The 17799-nt window shown below is 40.4% G+C and overlaps 1 protein-coding gene and 1 long non-coding RNA gene across 5 annotated transcripts in view; one reads left to right on the top strand and one right to left on the bottom strand.

The window, feature by feature from the left end:
* Window positions 1-17799, top strand: part of LOC106731765 (uncharacterized) — a 74730-nt gene that overhangs the window by 40518 nt on the left and 16413 nt on the right. The window contains exon 5 of one of the 3 annotated variants that reach the window (XR_012901565.1): window positions 15819-15893. The exons of the other annotated variants lie outside the window; for them this stretch is intronic. This is a non-coding gene — a long non-coding RNA (uncharacterized LOC106731765). The remainder of the gene's footprint in view (window positions 1-15818; window positions 15894-17799) is intronic. 3 annotated transcript variants of the gene reach the window in all.
* Window positions 1-17799, bottom strand: part of CDH7 (cadherin 7) — a 116694-nt gene that overhangs the window by 89472 nt on the left and 9423 nt on the right. The window contains exon 2 of one of the 2 annotated variants that reach the window (XM_006119917.3): window positions 14644-15038. In XM_006119917.3, the coding sequence (XP_006119979.2) occupies window positions 14644-14853 (210 nt within the window). In that variant the 5' untranslated portion in view covers window positions 14854-15038. The remainder of the gene's footprint in view (window positions 1-14643; window positions 15039-17799) is intronic. The other variant, XM_075921028.1, reaches the window with a different exon arrangement.

The raw sequence follows: 17799 nt of genomic DNA, 5'->3' as shown, positions 1-17799 counted from the left end.
TGGCAAATTATGTGATCCTTATGTACCTTCAAATGGTACATTTACTTATTGCAAATTACTGTACTGTACTTTTATCTCAGTGATTTCCTGATCCATTAGCATTATTTGTCTCCCAATGTATTTAAATTTATCATCACCACACACATATAGAAAACAAGGTATCTGCTGCATCTGGAAGACTGAGTCTTCAATTTGCACTATTATTGAGCACACGTGTTTTCTGGGTTTGGTTGCCAATACCTATTTATCACATGTTCCTTCAATATTTTCCAATGTCATTCCTCATCAGTTTTTCCTAAACTAAAATGAGTTACCCTAAATAATGCTTGCACAAAATAAATATTAAACACATGCTATTTTTTTTGTTTGTTTTAATCTGAAACAAAATAACCTTTAGTAAGCAAGATAGATTTTTTCTATATAACCAAGAAATATAGAGGAAAATGTATTGAATTTTACTGCCAAAAGTGGAAGTGTTATGCAAATTTGTACTGCATACCATTAATATTAAATTTAGAATATAAGGCTGATGGTTTTTCCGCACATTTTGCATTTGAAAAAAATATTTACCTTAAGATAAAAATCAATACATAATCATTCTCCTATAAATGTTTTTGGGGTAAAATAAACATGAATTTTATGGCTATAATAACCTGCTAGGCCTTTAATAGTGTATAGCTTAGCAGCAGCATATATATAAATATAGTTTGTTGTCTAAAGCAACATGAAAAGCAAATATGCGGATGCTAATTTAAATGTATTGTATGATCCCTTTCTTCCTCATATGAAAGTATTGAAAAATATCTCCAATAAAATATAGGACAGATAACAAAATAATGATTGCTCTTTTAAGTTGGAAGGATTAGAAATAGAAGATTTCCAGCTATGGTAGTTAATTGAACTATGAAACTATAAAAGTTAATGCAACCTACCAACCAGAACATGAACATAAAGAATATGTAAGCAATTAGGATCCGGTCTTACTTTTACTAAAAAGGAATGGGAGTTAGGCAATTGACTTCAGTGAAAGCAAAAGATAGGCTCCCCCCTACCCCTTTATTAAGTTGTTAAAGTGTTAGGGGTTTTGTTTTTGTTTCCCCATTTCAGATAGCACAGATGAATGAGACAAAAGTAAAAATATCTTCTGAAGTTCCATTTCATTTCATGCATGCATGCATATCACCCCCTCCTAGCTAGCACATGGTAATGATTAAGGGTATGTCTACACTTGCCCCGTAGTTCAGACTAGGGAGGCAAATGAAGCATACCAAAGTTGCTAATGATGTGCGGGATTTAAATATCCCACGCTTGATTAGCATATTCGCAGCCAGTCACCATTTTAAAATGCAGATCACTGATTTAACTTGCCACGTGTAGATGCGGTAGTCCTATTTAAAACCCTTCCCTTGAATTAACTGTTACTCCTCATTGCACGAGGAGTAACAGTTAATTCGAGGGAAGGGTTTTAAATAGGACTACTGCATCTACACGAGACAAGTTAAATCAGTGATCTGCATTTTAAAATGGTGACTGGCCGCGAATATGCTAATCAAGCGTGGGATATTTAAATCCCGCACATCATTAGCAACTTTGGTATGCTTCATTTGCCTCCCTAATCCGAACTACGGGGCAAGTGTAGACATGCCCTTAATCATTACCATGTGCTAGCTAGGAGGGGGTGATATGCATGCATGAGTTAGGACAGTGCGAGGAACCTTTTTCGGGCCAGGGGGCCTCTGATTTACAGAAAAATTGGTTACGGGCCCCACATAAGTGAGAATTAAAAAAAAGAAAAACCTTCTCTCTGATGTGTCTCCTCACTGAGAAGAAAGACACTCTGCACATTATCCTCCCACACCAGACCCTGGGGAGGTCCAGCCTAGTAAATTTTGTGTGCTCCAGCCCCACAGTGAAGCAGTGGGAGGACTGGAGTGCCAGTGTAGGCTGCCCAATGCTGTCGGGGGCAGAGTCTCAGAGGCTGGATCCAGGCAAACCAGGGGCCACATCAGGTGCCTGGGCCTGAGGTTCCCTACCCCTGAGTTAGGTAAAAGTGAGGTAAGTTAGGGATCTAGCTTTACATTCCATTTTTTAAGTTCTATACATATTAAAGGTTATAAAATTTTTGTATTGGAACACAGAACTTCCTATGCCCCTTTTCAGATGTCATTGGCAATGGAAAATACAGGGAATTGACTCTGATCCTCATCCATCTAGTCCCATTGGAAGCTATAGCAGCAAGGAACCCTCTTCAGCATCTGTCGTTGATGAAAGCTGGAACTTATGTGATGGCCAGCATCTTGGCTGATGCATTCAGGCCTGAATGTGATCTCCAGAGCTAAAAGCATTAGCCTATATATCTCGTACTAAAGAGTCAATCTTCTCTAATTATGGTTTTACGGACACATACACTCTGCAGATCAGACATAAAGCAGGACTGGTAATACATACTCATCAATGGAGGATCAGACATAACAGAGCTCCACCACACCTCCACCTGCCCCGTACATTCACCCAGCCTGCACTCTGATCACCTTCTCCTCCCAAATATGTTGTCAGTGTAAAGTGTACTAGATGTACAGTTACACCAGAGGAGGTTTCTCCCACGTAGGGGGAAATTCTGCAATACAGATATCCATAATGTTTAAGTTCACTTGGCTGTCCATGAAAAGCAAACTCTGAGCCCTTAATCTATAGAAATTAGAACATATAGTATCTCCAAGTGTCTTTAAACAAGTAATAAGTGCTCTGTTTAACAAAGAGGGAAAGTTCATACTGAAAAAAAGACTCATATGCACTCACACATACCCATATACTGGAAATATGCTTTGTATGTGTTGGAACATTCCACTGGAAACATTTTGTCAAGTCTCTAGAAATATGGAAGGAACAAAGGGTTGTGACAAGGCAAGGTTGTTATTTAACAGCTGCAGAACAGAGTATAGAAGAGATGCCACAAGCATTACAATGCAAGTAATAGCCTGTAGCACAGTGATAGGTCCAGCAGCACTAAAGGGTTGTGAAAGATGAAAAACACTAAATACCTGGAATGAAAGCCTGATGGGTCTTTATATAGATATTTGTGTCAAATGCTTCAGGAAGGTTTGGCGAAAGATGTCAAAGTAAAGAGAAAGACTGCCTAGAAGAGATGCATGATGCTAGCAGATTGTAAAAGAATCAGAATTGCTAGACATGTTTCTGATATCACCTAACCAGAGACTTGATCCAAAGCCTATTAAAGTCAATAGAAAGCCTCTCATTGCCTTCACTGGACTTTGGATAATACCTATGGACAGCTAGCTAGGCATTGGCACAGAAAATAAAGGAGTCCAAATTTACATTGTGACTTGTTACTGACCACAAATGAGAAGATCTTAAAGGTGAGACTAATAATTATCAGTGCATGAAGTTTAAAATGATGCAGTACTCTCTTTTAGATTAACAACGTTACCAATAACCACCCTTTAATGGTTCTGTATTTCAGACATAGGTAAAACAGAGGTAAAACTGCACAATTAGTGATGTTTAAAAGCTATGGGTACAGAACTGAAAAACAAGCTCAGAAAATGAAAAGAAGGGAAAATGCCAGTGCAAAGCAAAAGGAAAGGAAAGGAAGTAGCGTGGCCTTAAAGAAAAAAAAAACCTGAAGCAGCATGAGCCTGACTGTCATCAAAATAAGGATGTTAAATTTAGTTTAATCAACTAATTGACTACTCGATGGATTTTCCATTGACTAGTTGATTAGTCAATAAATGGAGGAGCCACGGTGGAGTTAGCTCCCGGCCAGGAACTAACAGTGCTGAAGCTCTGCCTTTTAAACGTATTAAGAGACCGTTAGTTCTTAATACATTTAAAAGGCTAAAGCACAGCAGGGGGGACCCAGCACAAGCAGGGACAGCTGATTTCTAGCACACGCAGGATACCCCCACTGCACACCAGCCTTTTAAATATAGAATCATAAAATTCTAGGACTGGAAGGGACCTCGAGAGGTCATTGAGTCCAGTCCCCTGCCCCCATGGCAGGACCCAGTACTGTCTAGACCATCTCTGATAGACATTTATCTAACTTACTCTTAAATATCTCCAGAAATAGAGATTCCACAACTTCCCTCAGAAAGGGTATGTCTACACTACCCCGCTAGTTTGAACTAGCGGGGTAATGTAAGCATACCGCACTTGCAAATGAAGCCCGGGATTTGAATTTCCCGGGCTTCATTTGCATAAGCGGGGAGCCGCCATTTTTAAAACCCCGCTGGTTCGAACCCCGTGCAGCGCAGCTACATGGGGCTCGAACTAGGTAGTTCGGACTAGGCTTCCTATTCCGAACTACCGGTACACCCGTGGTTTCATTTGCAATTCAAATCCCGGGCTTCATTTGCAAGTGCGGTATGCCTACATTACCCTCCTAGTTCGAACTAGGAGGGTAGTGTAGACATACCCAAATTTATTCCAGTGTTTAACCACCCTGACAGATAGGAACTTTTTCCTACTGTCCAACCTAAACCTCCCTTGCTGCAGTTTAAGCCCATTGCTTCTTGTTCTATCTTCAGAGGCCAGGAAGAACAATTTTTCTCCCTCCTCCTTGTGACACCCTTTTAGATATCTGAAAACTGCTATCATGTCCTCTCTCAATCTTCTCTTTTCCAAACTAAACAAGCCCAATTCTTTCAGCCTTCCTTCATAGGTCATAGCTCTTCTCTGGACCCTTTCCAATTTCTCCACATCTTTCTTGAAATGTGGTGCCCAGAATTAGACACAATACTCCAACTGAGGCCTAATCAGCTCAGGGTAGAGCAAAAGAATGACTTCTCGTGTCTTGCTCACAACACTCCTGTTAATGCATCGTAGAATCATGTTTGCTTTATTTGCAACACTGACACACTTTTGACTCATATTTAGCTTGTGGTCCACTATAACCTCTAGATCTCTTTCTGCAGTACTCTTCCTAGACAGTTGCTTCCCATTCTGTATGTGTGAAACTGATTGTTTCTTCCTAAGCGGAGCACTTTGCATATGTCCTTATTAAACTTCATCCTGTTTACTTCAGACCATTTCTCCAATTTGTCCAGATCATTTTAAATTATGACCCTGTCCTCCAAAGTAGCTGCAATACCTCCCAGCTTGGTATCATCTGCAAATTTAATAAGTGTACTCTCTATTCTAGTATTTAAATCGTCTATGAAGATATTGAACAGAACACTAAGAGCCTGTCTGGTGTACAGCAAACCATGGCCACTGCGGCAGGGTGTGGGGGGTATGCCTGTGGACATCAAAGTAAACAAAATGTCTCACAGCCTACCAGAGGTCTGCCTTGATGGGCTGCATGCCAGAGGTTGCTGACTCAAAGAATCAAAAAAGTGTCACCATCCACTTCCAAATCCAGTAGCTATCCCCTTTTAGCTCTCTATCCCCTGTTAAGACTCATCACACTGGCCCACAAACCTTCCAGAAACAAAAAGGGGAGCTTGCTACACTAGCCATTATGATAGTGCAGTCCCCTAGCAATCCCTGGGTAGTGTGGCTGTGTGCAGCCCCTAAGACAGACATGCTGAGATATCTAAATAGAGTTTAGATTAATTGTATTTCTCATTTGTTTCAAATAGCAGCAGCAGTTGAAGTGCACTATCACTGCTGGGAACAGTGGTGTCCTTTTTTACTTAAGGGATCAACTGTTATCACTTCCTATTATATAAAGCAAATAAAAAGGTGCTGAGATTGATAAAATAACTCTGTTGTGCTTCTGAAATGTATCAATCTCCAGAACAGTTTCTTGGAAGTATTCAAAGCAATAGAGCTTTCTATTATGCAACAAAAAAAAGGCATAAATGAGAAAACTTGCAAATATACCTATTTCCTCCATGTTACGTTGAAAATATTGTGCAGCTATCCCAGAAAGATGCTAGGAATGTAGCTAGGAAATACAATGCCGGAACACTTAGGCTACGTCTAGACTGGCATGATTTTCCGCAAATGCTTTTAACGGGAAAGTTTTCCATTAAAAGCACTTGCGGAAAAGGGCGTTTAGATTGGCACGGACGCTTTTCCGCAAAAGCACTTTTTGCGGAAAAGCGTCCATGCCAATCTAGACGCACTTTTGCACAAAAGGAATCTGAGCTGTCTACACTGGCCCTTTTGCGCAAAAGCTTTGTGCAAAAGGACTTTTGCCCGAATGGGAGCAGCATAGTATTTCCGCAAGAAGCACTGATTTCAGACAGTAGGAAGTCAGTGTTCTTGCGGAAATTCAAGAGGCCAGTGTAGACAGCTGGCAAGTTTTTCCCGCAAAAGCAGATGCTTTTGTGGAAAAACTTGCCAGTCTAGACACAGCCTTAAAGTATTTGGGAGTCTAGTTGGAAATGAAGATAACTTGGCATTTGCTTGCAGTTTCAGAGGCTCAATTGAACATTTGTCCCATGGGGTAAAGACAAATCCATTGATGGTATTTTCTAATAACTGGTGAATGATTGTACCGCTTTCTTCAATGAAGAAGTTCCCTCAATTTTTTGGGAACAACTGTACCATCATATTTGCAGCAGTTTGACAGAAAGACCAACATTTTCAAAGTGCCCTAGGTTGGGCACCCCAAAATTAAATCACAACAAAATAAATGGCTAGTGGACTACACTCTTTTGGGAAATTCTTTGTTGATCTAGTCTTCATGTTCTGTACAGTGTGTTTTATGGTTTTAGCACAGTATAATAATTTATGTGAACATCATCCCTCTTCCATTTGGCCCCTGTAAGCTACATTTGCAGGGAGGTTAAAAAAATGTCCTATGCCCTTATAAATCTCCTTTCCTGGCCTCAAGGAGAAAGGGAAGTTAAGCACACTCTCTCTAGTAGCCCTACTTCACAGTCCTTACATGGATGGAAAAAACATTCCTCTCTCCCATCCGGTTACACAGAAAAGCAAGGACCCATTCCGTGTTCCTACCCATAGGCTCCCTTTCCCAAATGGTGCAGTACTTATATATACATTCTCCTAATGGTATTGGTTCTCTAGTAGGCAGTGGGCTAAAGGTCATCTACCTATTCATTACACCACAGAATTCTGGCATGTTTCAGCCTCAGAGAAATGAGAGGTCTTTAGCAGTAAGTGTTTCCAAGACTTACTGGAGAATACAGGAGAAGAGATGTGTATTAATTACCAGGCTCCAATTATTTCATGACCATAGAGTATGATCCTGTTTTCCCAATGTCCCCTCCCAAAAACTGTAGACAGGGTATGTGGGCCAGCTACCTCCTAATAGGAGGAAGGAAAAGAGCAGGTGACTGTCCCCTGTACCTATCAGTAGAGGAGCTGGGACAAGTGGGATAGAATGACATGGGATTATTCTATAAAAAAGTGACTTGCAATAAGAGCTCAAGTGTAATGGGTGACAGCTACCTATCATCCTCTCACCCATGGTGGTTCCCACAGTTGAAAGATCAGGTTCTTAGTTCTTTGAGGAAGGTAGTGTGTCTAGCTGAGTGTTTGTACAGCGTCTAGTACAACAAGACTCTGATCTTGATTTGGACTTTAAGACACTATTGCAATATCTTGACCCATATTTGAAAAATCTCCCAACATGTCTTTGAGTAGTTAAGAGGAAGCACCAAAAGGTACATAATCACTCAGTAAGATGAGGTTGGGAGCCAGCAAGTCCTGAGTTCTAACTCTAGCTCTGACACTGGCTGAATAGCCTTGAGCAAATCATTTAAATTTTCCTCCTCCGTTTCTCATTTCCAAAATGCCACTTAAAATTTCATCAGTATTTTCTTTTTCCCCCACTCATTCATACCTATTTTCCTTTATGTTTTATTTGCAGAATCCTTCACATTCTATTGAGATTATATTAAAAAAGAATGGATCGCATTAAATGTATTGCACAGAAGTGGAGATGGGCAGCACTGCTCCCATTGCTCCGGATTCTGGAAGAGTTTAGAATTAAGATCTGGGTTTGCACTTTTACAGATAGTGCCTCTCTATAAATTGAGGTGGGAAACCTTTTTGGGTGGGAACCACACACAAGTGAGAAGCAAAACAAACAAACAAAAAACCCTCATGGCCCCTGACTGAGAGACACTCCTTACACCAATGCCTAGGGAGGCCTAGCCTAGTAGATTTTGTGTGCTCCATCTTCAAGGTGAGGCAGCATGGGCGGAGGGAGGCTGGAGCACCTGTGCAGGCTTCCTAATGTGGGGGAGGGCAATGCTTCCCTGAGCCTCAGGGACTGCATCCGGGCCCTAGGCCTGAAGTTGCCCACCCCTGCTCTAAACAAACCCTGATAAAATCAGTGAAGCCTGAAATCATGATTTAAAACAAGTTCTCTCCTATTCACAATCTTCCTCTCTTTCCCTGCTTGTTTGTTTGTTTGGACAGGCAAAAACTGAAAGAGGTTATGGCTGAACGAGATCTGGTATCATTGTAATGCCTCACAACACTCTTGAGAAGGCTGAAATTCTTATTAGCATTTTACTCAAAAAGAGAGAGAGAGAGAGAAAATTAGAGTTACATGGTTAAGCAATCAATAAAATAGAAAATTCCCAAGTTACTGTGGCACACACAATTTTAACACTGCCCCTTGGGGCATATGTGTTTCCACACAGACTTTAATAACATAATCACATACTGGTTCTCAAATAATACAATATAATAGCATACCATTTTTCTTCAGCTTTAAACACATATGCATAGAATTGTTTAGTACTGTGTACTATTATTTGTATGCCAAACAGACTTCATTAAAGTCATTTATATGGAAAATACACTGTAAAGCCTTTTTTACACAAAATACAGCAGAGTAATGGTAAACATTTGCCAACAAATATAAGCCACCTAAGTTTCCAGATAAATTAGCCTCAGAGTTGACTGATTTATCCCCTACATTTCACCTCTGGTATGCATGTGTGCTCTGCTTGATTTGCTAAATAAGTTCTTATTCACTTAAATTTGCCAAATAATTAACTGCTTCATCCCCTGAATTGTACCTGTGGTATGCTGTGCTGATGGATGGAACAAAACTGTACTGTTTATGGCTAAGCACCTTATCCTATTAGTTATTAAGCACATCCCAGGAGGCACTGAACATAATGCAGAACTGAGCCACCGTGATAGGGTGTCCACCTCACACAAGTCTGCAGTACTAAACAATTCTGTGTGTGCATCTAAAGCTGTAGGAAAATGGAATGCTATTATACTGCATTCTTTGAGAACCAGTATGTGATCATGTAATTAAAATGTGTGTGGAAACACATATGTACCAGCGGGCAGAGTTAAAATTAACCAATAGGCTGCCACTGGAGCAAAGCCAGGTAGTGCTAAAACCTACTTTTCTTATGAAATCTCGCTGGAGGAGAAGCTGAGCCAGATTTAAAAGGCAGGAAGTGGGCAACCAAAAGGGGCTACCAGGAGGTAGTCTGCCTTCACTCCCTGGAAGAAGGGAAGTGTTGGGGCTACCGTTGGGCAGTCTGACATTAATTCCTGGAAGAAGGGGGGTTGAGCTAGTAAATCCACAGAAGTGAGGAAGCCAGAAAATAGAGCTGAGAAGTAGGAAGATGTAGGAAGGATCCAAAGGCAGAGACACATATCAGGGCACGAGCAGGCCACTGTTACTAGAGATAGGGTTCCTGGGCTGGAACCTGAACAATTGGGTTGACCCAGATTCCCCAAACAGCCACAGGGGAGTTGGCACCATCAGGGCAGTGCATGAGAAGACTGCCTGGGACTACTGGTATAGGAAGTCTTTCCAGGGCCGGCCCACAAGGTTTTGGCACCTGAGGCAGGGAGCTCAAATGACGCCCCCATGCCACCTTTTCTCTTCCTTCCTATTATGTTTTTTCTGCCCTCCTTCCTCCAGCACAGCACTCCACTATCTCTGTGCATCTAGAGAAGAGAGAATACATATGCACCAGCAGCAGACGCAATTTTCTACAGTCTGGGTCCTAGTGATGCACCCCCACAGTCTGGCACCTGAGGCAGCTGCCTCAGTTCGCCTCATGGTAAGGCCAGCCCTGAGTGTTTCATACTCCGCAAGAGGAAGACCACAGTGAGCTGCCCAGACAGCAAAGTCATGAAGACAGCAGTCACAGGGAGAGTGAGAGGCACAACAGTGTGTGCAGCGAACAGCCGAAGGGGCGTCAGACCTGAGTGGAGCTAATCCCCATATGCAGCCACAAGAAGTGGCCTCAGTAGAGAATAGAGTGCCCCTGTGACAGACCTAAACAATTACCATTCAAACCTCGGAGAGAAGAGAATGTACAGAAGTAGGAGTTCTAACAGTTTTCACTGGTGCCCTTCTCTCAACTAGGGTTGCCAGGTGTCCGGTTTTGAACCAGACAGTCCAGTATTTGAGCTTTCTGTTCAGAAAATAAATTGAGAAAATATAAATGTCTGGTATTTTCTAAAAAATATGTAATGTGGATTGTGATGTAATGTCAAGTGTGTCCCGTATTTTTGTTGAAACCATCTGGAAACCCTAGCCTCAACCCTAGCGAAGTTACACCTGGTTTACACCCATATAAGAGAAGAACCAGGCCCAGCTTCATATAAAACAATATGATATACTGTAGCCATTAAAAATGCTTAAGGATATAAGAATGATATATTACAAAATACTCCATATGTGCATCTAAAGTCTAAGAAACTGTATGCTATTCCGTCATGTGAAATGATGTTATGGGTGAAATCCTGGCCCTCTTGAAGTCAATGGGACCCTGACCATTGACTTCACTGGGTCTATATCTTCACCCTCTGTTCTCATATACCTGATGTGTAAAAATGCACACAAAGAAGAGGACAAAGTTAAGGTTAAGTAAGTTTGGCATTTTGTGACTCCTCATGATTTCCACAGAATCCGTATGTTTTCCTAACACTATTTTTAAAACTGAAATGCCTGGGGCTTCTTGACTAAAATGGTAAGAAAACACATACCATAATGTGGACCTATTTAGTGTTAGTGAAACACATTATTGCACACATTTTCTGAGGTCTGCAGGAAGATGCCTTGTCCTGTGAAATTAGACCTGGACTGACACCTTACAATGCTGTCCCAAGAGCAGGCAGGAATGGGACTCGATTTTGGTCCCACTTGCTCCACAGGGGAAGCAGGACAGTCGACAGCCACTCCGGACCCCTGGATAATGGTTGAGGGAAAGCAGCTGCACACTCCTGGAAGGTGTTGGGCCTCTGGCAGAAGACAACACTGCCTGGACCTCCAAGTGGCACCCTCCCTTCTAGCACTGCCTGGAGCATGCTGTGCAGTACCACTATCTCCCCCGCCACTCTAGCAGCAATTTAAATGGCTTGGGTCAGAGGCCTCAGGGGGAGTAAACAATCTCAGCACAGCTTACTTCCCCTCTCCTCAAACATTAAGGTGCAAAACTCATTCCAATCATCACTTCCACTTATCCACTCATCAACCATCTGCCTGGAGGCAGAAGGAGCAGCTGAAAAGTGTCTGATCACATCACAATGCCACAGTACCCATACAAGAAAGTAATTCCTTGAACGCCTTCATTCCCTTGTGTGGAAACCCAGCTAAAGTCACAATCTGACCAGTGGGAAGTCGATACTGCAGATCGCCTGTCCTGTGAACATCATGAGCTGTCAAGTATCAGAGGGGTAGCCGTGTTAGTCTGAATCTGCAAAAGTGGCGAGGAGTCCCGTGGCACATCTGACGAAGTGGGTCTTTGCTCATGAAAGCTTATGCTCCAACACTTCTGTTAGTCTATAAGGTGCCACGGGACTCCTCACCGATCCTGAGCTGTGCATCTTATCTTACAATATGCACAACAAGAGGTATGGTTTCAGTAAAATGCTGTCCTTTTTCCAGGTGCAAATTTATGCTTACATTTTCTGCATCTGTAAAATAATTTTCTGGTGCAAATATGACTTCTTGTTCCCACATCATTTTGAGGATGAAAAAGAAAATTAGGCAGTATACAAATTGTACCTAGAAACAGAGGGCTCATACTGTAGTCAGACTTCTGAGAATGTACCCCAAACTGAGGCAAGAGTGCCTTTGGAGGCCTGCCTCATTCTCTATGTCCCTTCAGTAAATTCCTCACTGAATCACTAAATTAGCCATACATATGTGGACTTCTTTATCTGTGCAGGGTGCTGCTATAATGACAACTCCATGCAAAATGTACATGTTGATCCTCTCTAGTCGGGCACTCTCTGGTCCAGCAACATCTTTGGCCAAGCATGGTTTTAGTTAGCCGGATGTCCACTTATCATGGGTGTAGCCTCGTTCCACGAGGTGTACCGGTAGTTCGGAATAGGAAGCCTAGTCCGAACTACCTAGTTCGAGCCCCGTGTAGCTGCGCTGCACGGGGTTCGAACCAGCGGGGTTTTAAAAATGGCAGCTCCCCTCTTATGCAAATGAAGCCCGGGAAATTCAAATCCCGGGCTTCATTTGCAAGTGCGGTATGCTTACATTACCCCGCTAGTTCGAACTAGCGGGGTAATGTAGACATACCCTAAGTTTCCTGCAGTCCTATAAAGTTCGTTTACAGCTACCAGTCTTGGCTCTCAGTGTTCTGTGCTGTTACTTAGCTCTAATTTAGCCCTAAATGTCTTCTAAGAACCCAGTAAGCAGTGGAAGTGATGGTAATGCTGCAAGATAATATTGACCTCCTATGGACCAGCAAACTCTCTGGTTAGGCACTGGTCAGGTCCCGAGGGTGTTGGCCTAGAGAGGTTCAACCTGTACTAAGCATGTGCAAAATGTGAATTGCAATGAATGAAATCAAAACTTTCTCTAACATATGTGCAGATATTTCTCAGCCAGGACTATTTCCAAGCCAAATTTTAACTTTCTACTACCAGTCAAAAGTGGTTGAAAATTTACACATAGCTATACCTTCACAGAGAGATCAAGCTGAAACTATGTCATCTTCAAAGGCTAAAGCCCATAAATAACATAGGGTATCAGAATAGAAACTCTTACATAACCTTAAATATAACTAACCTTTTCATGACTCCTATAATAATGATAATAATACAAAATTTAAAACCCTAGAATCTGATTATTGGATCATCATTGATCCTAGTAGATCTTTATGGCCTCAGTTTTGCTAGGTGCTCAGCTCTCTTACCCCTGCCTAGCACAACTCTTAAACAAGTGCATATGAACTGTCTCTCTTATGATCTTATTAGTACTACTCATGTGGCTAAAGCACCTGGCAGGATCAAGGTGTATTTATTTGCAAACACATACAGCATAGATAATTTTGACATCACTGGGATGAATCATATAAAGAAAAATATTTCACCTGCACAAGCATTTGAATCAGTAGGCTCCAAATTACTGGACCTTCGCCAAGGGAGCCAAGAGCTTCTGCAGGCCCCCAAGGCAAGGTATGGGGATAGCCAGGTCTGTGCTCCCGGAAGGGGTGGAGCCTTGGGCAGAAGGGGCGAGGCAGGGACAGCCAGTCCTCCACACCACCCGGACCACAGAACATTCCCCCCAGCCTTCAAAGTTGCTTGGAGTACATGGCATGGCACTCTGGCAGTGACTGAAAGGGCTCTGGCCACCACCATTGCCATAGTAGCAGCCGCACCACCCAGTAGTCCTGGGCCCCTTTGAATCATCAAGTCCTTGGGCAACTGCCTTCTTTAATCTTCCCACTTCTGTCAGTGGGCCTCATTTTGGCATCTTCTTATCAACTTCTGGTAAACTTAAATGATTCTGCTGGAAATACCCTATTGTGTTTTGTTTCCTATAAGTAAGCCAAGAAACTAACCGCTATTATTAATTTGTAGATATTTCTCAATAAGAAACTAGATTGTGAAATAAAAGAAAAATGTTTCTTTCGATAAACTGTTACCAGATATATTACATAAGAAACCTAAGCATTTCTCATTTGGAAAGTTACCGATGGAGCTGTATTTCATGCCAGCACAAAACAATGAATAAGCTTAAGGCCAACTTCACAGCTTGCTCAATATGCATTTCATGCCGCTATAGAGGTTACAAAAGAGCCATTTGGGACTCCCTGATGATGGGGGTTGTTTTATACTGGCCCAAATCCCCATTTAGTATAGCCTAGCATTTGGGTTGTACTAAAGTATACTGGCCAGCTCTGCCCCGAAAATGCCAGTGTACCAACCAAAGAAAGCCAGAGTACAGCACCATTCCAGACACTCCCTCATTCTTCTAGCCCTCACCTTACCACTTGCCATTCTGCCCTTTCACCACTGTCTTCAGTGATGCAGACCTAGATCTTAAGACTGTAAGCTATACAGGACAGAAACTCTGCTTTTTGTTTGCCTTGTTTCTTATTTTCTTGTAATGGACCATGTATACTTCCTCTGCAATCTAGCTATGTAATAAATATACGTCACAAGAAATGTAATAAGCATCTGTTAAGGCTATATGAGTAAGTAATTATCATAGTTGTGATAATGATAAAATATACAGGTTCTCACTTTTTTTTTAGACAGCTACAATGTATTGCTTTGAAAAAACCTTCTGCATGAAGAATCTAAAGATACTGCATATTGTTGATATTTTTGTAGTTACAACAATCTTTTTATTTTAAAAAAATCAATTCCCTTTTGACCTACTTCTACCAAGCCAATAAAAGGACAATTCATAGTTATACTCTATAAATGTATCAAGATAACAAACATCTTCTCTTTCCAAATGCTGATCAAATCCCCTACCTTTCCTACATAGAGAGGGTCCATACCCATGTATTCCTCCAGCACAAAGAATTGATTCCACACCCAGCTGCGCTTGGTTCTCTGCCTCCCTGATTGAAAGTAGGGTTTTGATTTGGACCTTGAGAGTTCTGCTTGATTCATCCCAGAAAGACACAGGAAAAGAGCTATTATCTGCAAAAAATGGCAGAACTCCACTATGCCAAACTTCATCTTTTTCCCCTGTGTAAGAAAAAAAACCTTGATAAGAGAGTGGGCGAAATTCCAGTTGGCTCAGTAGCTTTAGCCTCCAGCAGGATGTCAGCTGGGAGTCCACGGATAATAATTTGTGGAGTGTTCAATTGGAAGAGGTCACCACTGCTGAGTAGCCTTCACCCGAGAAATGGTATAATAGGTACCTATCAGAGGAAAAAGACAAGACTGCTGTCAGGAAGTTAAAAAACATACATTAGCATTCACTTGCTACATACTTTACTAAAACTTTTTTCATCCTTGTTAGTAGTACCAATAGACTTTAGCTTATACAACAATGTTTTAACAGTCTATATTGCCTTCCTTTGATTATATTAATCTTGTTGGTTGATCTGTATTTTAATAATAAAATAATAGAAAAATGTATATTGCTGATGAATGTTCTCTTGATTTATGCACTTTTCCTAATTACAAAGGCCACAATCTCTTCCCCTCCCTTCTAATTATTTTACATTTACTACCTTTGATTTTTTTTTCTTCTCTGGTACAGCTAATTTTACTTGTCATTATTAGGACAAAAGAACAAATCATCTAACGGCACTGATTCATACCAATGGATAGACCATGTTAGCTTAAATTGCTTGTACCTAATAGGAAAGTGGCAGAGAGTAGTATAAGGTGACTCAGAACAACTTGATTGATTCTGAGTCACACTACACCAGATGTTTTGATGTGTTTGAATCTGATTACCTAAAAAGCCAGGCGTTTCCCCCATTTTATTTTTCCCCATTTCCAAACTAAGTATCAGCTATGATATGAAGAATGTTACACAACTATTTAAATCTTCAAAAAGGTCAGACTATAATTTGATTGTATATGTTTAGTGCAATGTTAGTATGAGGCTGAGTTATTCCTATGTAGTAACACAAGCAAATATTTTCTTAAATGATATCTTCTGTTTCACTTTCAATGTTCTGTTTATTCAGGATCTGGCAGAATTTACTAGAAAAGAGGACCAATCCCAACAAAATGCCTGAAAGTAGCATGAACATTTACCAAAAGTATGATTTTAAATCATATACCATTGTGATATACTCTCTGTTCTCTTGCATTTATCAAATCTGGTTTGATCAATCAATCAATCTATCTATGAAAAGCAAAGTGATTATTTCCCCAAAATCTTTAACCTAAATAATTAAATAGTTATCAGAGAGAGCCAAAAGAAGGTCTTACGTTGCAGATATATCATCGGATTGCTTTAATTCTATGTAAGCAATGTTTCCTCCTGCAGTTAAGGATTTGTACTCCTTATCAGGCCAATGTGTCAGGCAGTCAAGATGCATTAGAAATGTGTCAAATATAAAAGAGCAAATGAGGATGAAGTTAAAATGGTTACCAAGTAATTCACAGAGTGAAATACTGTGACCTAGGAAGTCCTGGAAGAAAAAAAAAGTTAATCTTTTGGGTATTTTACTTAACTGAGTGGACTAGCAATTAGTACACACATTAAATGATGTAGGTAAATTCTTTTATTAATGGCCATCTTTATTAGAACTGAATGAAATACAGTTTTTGAGAGTTGTGCACAGAGCTCTTAAAAAAAAAAAAAAGCTGTGCAATTTCTATATATCTCCCAAAGGTAGCTAGAGGGCAAAAAACCAAAACAAATAAAAAGCCCTTCTGATTATAGTCTGTATTTAATGCCTTTTTTATAGTAATCCCTTATGGGTACTGCCTTGCAACAGAAAGGCTCTACTTAGAGACCAGTGTAATAAACCACAAACCCACTAAGCATGTTCACTAAGCAGCAGTAATTTGAAAGCTCCATATGGAAAGAGCTAGTGCCTAGCTACAGGCACAGTGAAGAAAATAAGCAACTTATTATCTGATGACCCTGGTTTCTAACTGCTACAATTCTGAAGCATGGAGAATGGCAGATTCTCTTTGGAGTAGAGCTGACATAGAGGTACCAGCTTCAGTTAACTGGCGTATTAATTATTTACTTCTGAATAGCCATAGCTCAACTTTGATGTGAGCCTTAAATTAAAACAATAGTCTGATTTAAAGCATCCTACAACCAGCAAAAACTAATAGCATAAGAATACAGGAGAGGATTTGTTCAGTTGTTGAATGACGTTCCCCTTTCACTCAATTCAGTTAAGAGAGAGTTCCCTAGGGAAGTGCCCTTCATACCAGAAATTATAAATGCACCCTTAAAGTATTAATGCATATCTGTTACACCAGGTTAGTTGCAGACATCTGGTATAGATAAACTATTTGTTTATTTCAAAGAGGCAGCACGCTAATAGCTAATAGATAAAAATATAAAATGGATTTTCATAGAAATGTCAGTAAAACATTTACAGTATGTTAGAGTTCCTCTACAGAGCACTCTGAAATGTCTTGCTCTGAAAAGACATTTAAAACAGAATTGTTGTAACCTTTATCTTGAATGTTTTCTGATCCTCATTCTTTTATACTGAAGGAAAGTATAAAAACTGTGTGGAGTACCATCCTTGTGGTCTCTAGTCATACACCACAGCATGGAACTGAAAACACACCCAGAATACTAGTCGAAGTACAGTCCATATGCTAGACAGCATAATCTGATGAAGAGCAGAATATGAAATATTAAAGTACTTCAGAAAAAATAATTTCTTACCCCTTCTCATGTAGTTTTATCATACTGTCTCATTGTTCCAATTACTTTTATTCTTACTTCTATTCAAATAAATGGCAACACAACACTTCAAATAGATATTTTATTTGCCCTACTATTAATATATGTTATTTTATCACAACTAATTCTTTAGGGGTTTTTTTTAGAACTTCCAGAATATTTAATATTTCAAAGTGATAATTTCTTTAAAAAATCAATACGCACTGCATAATATTCGTTGCTTCCTGGCAGAACAATTATTTATTAAAGTGTAATTCATTTTCTCTCTCATTAATATATCTCTAGGT

This window comes from Pelodiscus sinensis, chromosome 2 (assembly GCF_049634645.1).
Source record: "Pelodiscus sinensis isolate JC-2024 chromosome 2, ASM4963464v1, whole genome shotgun sequence".
NCBI classification, from domain to species: domain Eukaryota; kingdom Metazoa; phylum Chordata; order Testudines; family Trionychidae; genus Pelodiscus; species Pelodiscus sinensis.
This window is presented reverse-complemented; position numbering and strand designations above follow the sequence as displayed.